This window comes from Pygoscelis adeliae, unplaced genomic scaffold (assembly GCF_000699105.1).
Source record: "Pygoscelis adeliae isolate BGI_AS28 unplaced genomic scaffold, ASM69910v1 Scaffold232, whole genome shotgun sequence".
Taxonomy (NCBI): Eukaryota; Metazoa; Chordata; class Aves; order Sphenisciformes; family Spheniscidae; genus Pygoscelis; species Pygoscelis adeliae.
In genome coordinates, this window is record NW_008824473.1 from 306,725 (window position 1) to 315,689 (window position 8,965).

The following is an 8,965-nucleotide window of genomic DNA, read 5'->3' on the forward strand; positions in this document are numbered from 1 at the left end:
CAGCAGGATTTGCTGGAGAGAGATGAACAGTCTCCCTCAATCCCTCCAGCCACTCAGTGAGGTGTGCTAATTATAAGTAGAAGAGAGTTACAATAAGTAAAACGGAGCATACAAAACCTCCTCCCATTGTGGAGCAAGCACACACATGGGTGCGCAAGGACATGGTGGAATCCCAACACCGCCAACAGACTGCAGAAGTTCAGGCTTTTGACACAACTCAGAATGCTCTGTTCCTGTCTCTTTTATCATTACAGTGTAACACAGTTACTACCATAGTGCTCCTAGGCAAAACTAGAACCAAGGTATTTGACACACTACCCTGCAGCTGTCTAAGAAAGTTTCAGTTTGCAGAGAAAATGTCACTGAACAGGCACTACATCTACCTGGTTCTTCAAACAAACAAGTGCCTACAACGTTGCTACCTTACATAACCACAATACCGAAGCAACATTCTGGCATAACGGAACAGGCAACACACAAAGAGGCATTTAACAAGTCCCTACATAAAGGCAGAGTCAACTCTTTGCCGTACCAAGGAGAATCACGAAGGATCACAGAACAAGCAGAGTTTACTTACATCACCAAGCTCTTGACACGCTCCACAGGTAACAAATGGAGTATTTCAGAAGACTCTGCCAAACTAAGAAGAGTACTTACAGCTTGGCAGGCCACAAACAGGCTTCCTGGAGCAGAGAGAGAACAAGAACAGCCTGTATATTTACTCAGCTCTCAATGACTTGTGTTTGTATGGTGCTTGCCCATCCTGAAATGGCTGGAGTCACAGAAATAGGGTAACATGGATCCCAGAACTGGCATGTGTATTTTCTAACCTTTACCATAACCCATGAAGGAAAATGCTCCTCTGGCTATCAAAGTAAGTACCTACTCCAGCAAGCCAGCTGAAAGCTGTGAGCAGCTCCCAGTTTGCATCTGTTTCTGTCACACCCATGTACACAGAGAGCAGAAATCTGGAGCTAAGCACTGCTGCAGGAGTCTCAGACAGCTCTATGCTACAAATGGCACTCAGAAATTAAGAAATGCTGCTCAAATTGAGATGACTGCAGCAAAACAGAAGCAAAAATATATACTGATGTTACCACACAGGTGCCTATAAACTTTGGCACTTCGGCAACGCACTACTGTATGAGATCTTCAAAGCTGTCCCATGTACTTAAAGACTGAACATTTGTTAGTGAATGGAAGGTGGGTTTGCTGAATTTTGTTACAGCAGTTGTGTCTCCTTCCTAAACCTGTCAGCCTCCTTTAAGGATGGAGGGTTTCCCAGAAGCACAGGAGAGCCAAAGCCCTTCCAGGCAAGAAACGAGAAGGACAATTCCTTTCCCTTGCCACTCCTAAGTTAGCAAGTAGGTGTTTAAAAAAAAAAAAAAAAAATTCCCCTCTCCTTCATCTCTTCCCAAGCAGAAGAAACACTGTTCCTAAACCAGGCAAACTGAATAAAGTTTTTAAAGCATATAATTTTCTTACATGCTGCCAGCTGCCATGGCAAAGAAGGGGAAGTGAGCATTCATTTCCCGTTTATTCTTTGAAAACATCCCTCTGTTCCAAGTTGCTTAATTCCCCAGGTGTGTGCCAAATCCTACTCATCATTAACCTCCATAAATTGCTCCTCAAAAGAGAGGAGAAGAAACAGCAAGTAATGGCAGGATGAAGCTTTCTGCATCTATAGTGTACGGGCACATGTTCCCAAACTGTAAACTGCATACCATTTGGTAGTAGCACATCTGTGCTGGACAAAGATAGCGCCTCCCACCTCACTGTGGACACACCTATATGATCAACAGGGCAAGCACTTCCGTACCCGCAGTTACCCCTGAACAGCTGCCAGGGGTAACTTGCTGTTGCTCTGTCTCAGTTTGCAAGCCTGCTTCCCTGCACTCCACAGCAACTGTAGAAAAACACCCGGTTCTGGGACTTGCACTTTGCCTCAGCCTACAGAGGCCAGGCAGGTCAAATAGGGAGTGCAGGGCTGGAGTGTGCCTTGCACAGGCAGTGAGAGGAGACTTGAGTCCTAGTAGAAGGTGAAGGAACTGTAGAAATCATGGAGCTGGAAAGAATGCTGGAGGATGAAGAAAGTGTCCAGGAACCCTAGTTTGGGAGGAGGGTGAGAAAAATAAAGCACAGAATGTAGGATGGGGCAATAGTAGGCAGGAGTGTAGGACTGAGATTGCGTTTGTTTTCTCTTATCGGCAAAGGAAGAAATAGCAACGTGCCTCTTGGACACACACAGAGCTGGTGCAGAGCTGCTACTACTGCCACCAAAGATGAGACCCAAGAAAAGAAAGTTTGCGTATTCCTTTTTGAGAATAAGTACATTGCCACTAAAATAATCACAACAGCATGCAAATCCTGCAAACAGGATAGAAGAAAGGGCTAAATCAAAAAGGCCCATGCTTGACAAAGACTAGAGAAGAAACAGCAACAGAGCCAATTGGCGGATACATTTAGGAATGTTAATAAAGGGATTATAAAGGGAAAAGGCCAGACTCTAGACAAGCCAAGGAACAATGAACAATGAACCTGGGGCATTCCAATACTTGCTTATATTTGGTACAAGGCCAAATACTTGCAATCCCCCTGAGTAACAACTGCCCTGCCCAGTGAAAACTAAGTTAAAACATCTTTTTTCTGGCCAGAGAGGGAAAACAACCAGTGACCACCCATGCCTGGAAAAAAGCTGCAGCATTTTAGAATTGGTACTGTCACTTAGGTGAGAGATGGTAATGTCCCAAACTTTGCACTATAGGTTTGGAATAGTCTAACTGGAACTTGTGAGTCAATAGCCTCTCCTTCACTTGACTGCTTCAGCCTGGATCTGGTTTAGGTTGATTTCCATCCTCTTTCTTTCCCACTTTCTTCTATTCCTTACCAATTATCTCTGTCCTCCACTCCACAGAACATCTGCCACCCCATTATTATTATCAAGAGCAAATGCAGAATCATTTCCTGGAGGGTGTTTACCCCCAAGCTTTGCTTTTCTAGTTTTACTTGAGCTGGTCAATAAATTTGGATACAGTGCTACTGCTATTCATTTTCATGCCTTGTGTCATCAGAAAAACTGCTTTATATTTTTTTATATATATCAACAAAAAGCAAATAAACAGGAAATAATCGTAACTGACCTTTGCAGAGGCTTCCTTTGTCAATGGCTGTGAAGAGAGAGTCTATAAAATTTGTCACACGGGGCAGAATGTTTTCTTTGTCCATTGGTCTGTCCAAAATAAATAGGAAGACTTTTATCTCTATTTACACTGACACCTACACACGTATGAAAGCTTTCTTTCACATCTACTTTGTATCAAATTACAGATAGCTCACCCCAAGTTTGAAACCAGCAGCAAACCATTTTTGCTATTTCTGATTCACAATTTAAGTTGTAGCATTCATTGCACCTTCTTTCCAACTACTCCTTCCATACAAGAACATCATAATTATTGAAAAAAACACTGCCTAGAGAGGACAGTGCTTAAAACACAGAAACTGAAACATGTCAAGAACATGTCTGTGTACTAGAGTACTAAATTGAGGGAGCAGGCGATCAAGAAACCGATATTCTATTCGTGACTTTACTATTGACTCATGCTGTTTCCACACAGCATTTTTTCACCTTCTAACCCCGGTTTCCCCAAACTAGCGTTAGTAATTATTGTCCTTCCCTTAGTAAAATGATTTCTGACAGATAGTGAACTAGACAGTACGACAGAAATACATGACAATAGTACCTTAGAATATCCCTTACCTAATATGTGGCAGTACAACCAAGGCAACCCAAGGCTGTGAAAGGTCAGCAATGTCTTCCTTCTCTGGTAAATGGATTAAAGACAGTACATGATCCAACACTGGTACTTCTGCCTTTCCTCCTTGTCTTTTACTTGTTTGTTGCCTTGTATTAGAGCTAAAAATAAAACCAAACTTTTTAGTAACCCACCACTGCATATCAGAGATTGTTCGTTTTCCTCCCATGATACTCAAAATTATGTTTGCTAATTCTAGCAAAAAGGACTTGGACAACCCAAGGGATTATCTTCTTTTTAATGTCCTCCACAGCACAAAATATCATCTAGTCATGCTGAGGAGCACAAAGCATGGCCCACAAGAAATGTCAGGTCTTTATTTCAAGTTCAAATAATATTTCTAGAAGGAAAGACACTAGTTCTTAGCTGGACACCCTCACAACTAGGACATAAGAGCCTCTATGAGCACCTAAGAGTCATCTCTGTGATTACCGTTAATAAACCATGATCACACTGACATAGATAGACTAACGAATGACAGAAAACAACCAGTGAGGTAAAAGTTTGGGGACTTAAAAGGAATGACAAGCTGAGCCCAAATCAACAAGCCTATCTACAGGCAGAAAGGGTTGACACCATACTGGAACATATGAACAGGAGTACTTCACACCCCATGGACAGCAATCTTTCCATTCCACCCAGTGCTTGCAAGACCACAGTTAGAAGGCTGCATAGGCTCCACCCTTCAAGAAATACAGAAGCTAACAAAAAGACAGCATCAAGAATCATTAGAGGTTTAAGAAACAAAATTTATGAAATAAACCTCAAGGAATTAGGATTGTTGGTCCAGAGAAAGAAGATTTCAGATGTTTCTGATGATCAAAGCCTGGATTATTTGTAAAAGCTGGATGCAAAGAGTAAGAAATAATCTGCTCTTTATGTTCCCTGCAGATAAGATAAACAGCAATGGATTTAAACTGCAGCAAAGGAAGTTTAGTTCACACACTGAAGACTGGGGAACAAAAAAAGAAAACCCAAACACCTGTGTAACCATAAAGACAGCAAAGTACTGGCACAGACTGCCAGGGCAGCTTGGGAATCTCCAGAATTGGAGTATTTAATAACAATTTGGTCAGACATCTTTCAGGACTGGTTCAGGACTTGCTAATTCCATCCTAGGTAGGAGACGGGGTATGCAACTCTTGAGATGTCTCCCAGCCCTAATTTCTACCAGTGACATTGCAGGAGCACAAAAAAGTCCCAAGTAGGACCAAGGTCCTCGCAGCTATGTACTCCATACCACTGAAAATCCAGAGAGATCAACAGACAAAGAAAACAAGGGAAGAAAAACAAATCTAGTTCTTTTGACTCAACCTTCTGTTCCCTAAATCCTAATACCTCCACTCTATTAAATAAAAATAGGAAAAACCCAGAGTGGATTGCTTTTAGGAAAGAAAAAACCTTACATAAAAGGCGATACAAGTGATCACTCTGCCGGTGAAAGTTTTGAATTATCTGAGCTAGAGTGATTAGAACAATTATCATCAGTAGATTAGCAATGGTCATTCTGTGCTTGACAGTGGTTACCCCAAATCTTTCCAAAGAGGCTCCAGGGGGAAAGCAACCACTTCATTGCAACCAAGCTAGCTTTGCAACTAGAAGCAGTCACGCTGTGCCAGCACAGTGCTGTATCTGGATTAATTACATGCCCTTTGGTACCCAGCTGTGCTCTGTGGTACTATATTAGTGCTGCCAAGAATGCTCCTGGACAAGACGTATGCATACAGGGAAAAAAGATGGGGTACAGGCAGGAGGTTAGTAATGATGAGAAGCTGGACTGCAGCACTCACTACAAAGATTAACTGCCCAAGGATGCAACATGCATCTTGGTGTAACAAATCCCCATCACACCCCTACCACAACACTTGCTAGTCTTTTTATATCAGTGATAACCTTTCCAGAGCAGTATCTCTTCTCAAATAATCTCAGAAAGAAAAATGGAATCCTACCATATAACTTGGTTTGCAAATCTGCCAGCAATGTTGCCATTTACACAACTCTGGCAAATACTGGGGGGCAACTTTTATGTAGCTCTGCACTGCCTTCAGGCATGTCTGCCATGCAGACACATCTAGTGTTTGCTAAGCTTGAGAAGTCTCACCTGACGGATGATTCAGAGAAAACGAGAGGATACTTTTCAAATGCCATTGAACCAATGGTAGGAGGCTCTGCTTTCACCAGAATGAGTTTAGCCAGAATTGCCATTGCCTCATCCTTTGTGAGGGCATCTGTGCCAGAGAAGCAATGCTCAATGTACTCCAGAAAGCATGGAAGAAAATGCTGAAGAGGAAGGGGGGAAAAAAAAAAAAGAATAAAGTCAAGGATTGGTAAGTCTCTTTAACCATGATCAAATCCACAAAAAAACACACACACCAGCCACAGAGGAATCCAAACACTCACAAATGAACCAGCAAAGCACCAGACTTATCACTCCTGGTGCCCCAAGTCATCAGCACACAGACATCCTCTTACCCCAGCAGGGACAGTGATTTGATGTAAAAATAGCAGTTTGCCCCAAATCTAGTCTCATTAGGACATTCCAGATCCCTGACTTTACTTTCACATCCCACTCCATTTAATTAATTCAATTCCTCCCAGATCACTAGTTCCAGACCTGACCTATCAGACATCCCTTATTCTTCATTTCCACTTACTCTCTCCAGAACTCCTTCTCTTCATCCCATCCATAACAAGCCCACCCCTTTAATTCTCAACAGACATGCTTCTTTTTGTGAGCACAGATACCTGTCACCTTCTGCAACCCTGAGCACCATTACCAAGCTTCAACACAATTGCGGAAGTAACCTCTTTCATTCTTACCAGATCCTGACAGAAGTTTAAATAAACATCATGTCAACACACAAAAATGCTTCAGCATACAAGGCAAGTAAATACACTATGGATTTCCCAGTTATTCCCTTTGGCAACAAAAATAAACAAAATGCACAAAAGCTTCCACCTACCCTCTCAAATTGCTTCATTGTGAACATCACTTCAGAGAAGTCCAAAAGAAAGCGCCGTTCAAATCCACTTGCAAATACCTGCAAGATGCAAATGAAAGGTTGACAGAAACACAATAACAAGAGACATTTCATAGTCAACTCTCCATTATCCATGGGACATTTTTTCTGGTTTATAAGTCAACCACGCTTCGAACTCCGAGACACCCAGCCTGGCTCTCTGTTCATGGCTAGCAGGGCTTGTCAGTTCAGACATACACAGCAATACTGTTACCAATGACTGTTCAGGTGCAGAAAAGCACAGCCCTTTTTAACAAACCTTGCTGGATCCAAGCTGGATCTGTGCAAAGACAGCTTAGGTATCTCTTTACTGTGATGTGGAAAATGTAAGCTGAAAGTTCCATGACTGCAGCACAGACACATCAACTGTTAGGAAAAAGCTTAGGCCCAAAAGATCTTTCACCTCAGCATTTTTCCTGTGTAGCAGGTTGCAGAAAGTTTACCACCTCATGGGCAGAGCCAACTTCTGTGCTTCTGAAGGACCCAAGACAGGATCAGTCCTTTGAAGAATCAGTCCTTTGAAGGATCAGTGCTCCTCAATGCTGAGATGTACAACATAGAAATACACACCCAGACCTCCCTTTCCCAGACCCTTCAGAAGACAAGAACAGCTTTAAGCCTCCTCCAGTTGTGCTGGTTTTGGCTGGGATAGAGTTAATTTTCTTCACAGTAGCCAGTACGGGGCTATGTTTTGGATTTGTGCTGAAAACAGTGTTGATAACACAGGGATGTTTTCGTTACTGCTGAGCAGTGCTCACACAGAGTCAAGGCCTTTTCTGCTTCTCACACCACCCCACCCCACCAGCAAGTAGGCTGGGGGTGCATAAGAAGTTGGGAGGGGACACAGCTGGGACAGCTGACCCCAGCTGGCCAAAGGGATATTCCATACCATGTGACGTCACGCTCAGTATATAAAGCTGGGGGAAGAAGAAGGAAGAGGAGGGATGTTCGGAATTATGGCGTTTCTCTTCCCAAGTAACGGTTACGCATGCTGGAGCCCTGCTTTCCTGGAGATGGCTGAACACCTGCCTGCCGATGGGAAGTAGTGAATGAATTCCTTGTTTTGCTTTGCTTGCGTGTGCAGCTTTTGCCTTACCTTTTAAACTGTCTTTATCTCAACCCACGGGTTTTCTCACTTTTACTTTTCTGATTCTCTCCCCCATCCCACCAAGGGGGAGTGAGCGAGCGGCTGTGTGGTGCATAGCTGCTGGCTGGGGTTAAACCATGAGACCAGTTTAACAGAAGCCCACACAAATATCCTCAAATGTTTGAAGGATTACGTCTCCTGAGGAAAACTGGACTCATGCCACAGGCAGAACCAATCTTACTTCATCACAAGCCAACACTGAAGACCAAATGAAATTTGATCTTTTTTAAACAATTGCAACAGCCTTGTTTTCCCATTGCAAATCACGACACATATCTTTTTTTAAATATATTTTTAAATACACAGTACAACTATGGTCTACACTGTAAATTACAAAATTATCATGTACTGTAACAGGAAAACTGAAGAATCAGACTCCATAGTAGCATCTCCTATTAATCTTTACAACACTGCACTTGATAGTAATGTATGCAGCTAATCCTGTCAATGCTTCAGGAGCAATAGTAGTACTGAAATGTGCCTACCTGTGTACTTTCTAAATCAAACTGCACTTGCCTGAACCTTGTTCACAAACCTAACCCATGCTCACTAAATGCTTGGCAGCTTAGTGAAAAATGTACTTTTTTCACTAAGTCCAACTCACTGACCTGCTTTATAATCTAAAACAGAACACGTTCCTTCTCTTTCTCCCTCCTTTCTCTACAGAGGCTGTACGTGTTTGAATCAGGGTCTGTTTTTCATTGCAAAGATGTCTGCCACAGTGGCATCACTACACTGACAGTCTGTCTAAGACTGTCAAAGAGTCCCAAGACCACAGCAGACATTACTTAAGGCATTGGGCAGCTTCTCCCTTATCTGTGCAAAAAGGCTAAAGGGAATCTTATAGTCTATTTCCCAGCCCAAAGTGGAATGTCATGAAATCAGCCTGCCGTAGGGAACTTGAACTCTGGGATTTCTGCTGTAAGCAGCAGTCTTTGTTACCTTCTCAATAGCTTCCTTGGTCAAAGAATCAGGCAAGAAAACAT

At 42.7% G+C, this 8,965-nt stretch overlaps 1 protein-coding gene across 1 annotated transcript in view; it reads right to left on the bottom strand.

The window, feature by feature from the left end:
* Positions 1 to 8,965, bottom strand: part of UTP20 (UTP20, small subunit (SSU) processome component, homolog (yeast)) — a 68,622-nt gene that overhangs the window by 49,222 nt on the left and 10,435 nt on the right. Inside the window, 6 exon segments of the mRNA XM_009321338.1 lie at positions 578 to 683; positions 3,141 to 3,229; positions 3,758 to 3,913; positions 5,914 to 6,092; positions 6,776 to 6,853; positions 8,922 to 8,965. The exon segment at positions 8,922 to 8,965 is cut by the window's right edge and continues 33 nt beyond it. Coding sequence (XP_009319613.1) covers positions 578 to 683; positions 3,141 to 3,229; positions 3,758 to 3,913; positions 5,914 to 6,092; positions 6,776 to 6,853; positions 8,922 to 8,965 — 652 coding nt within the window.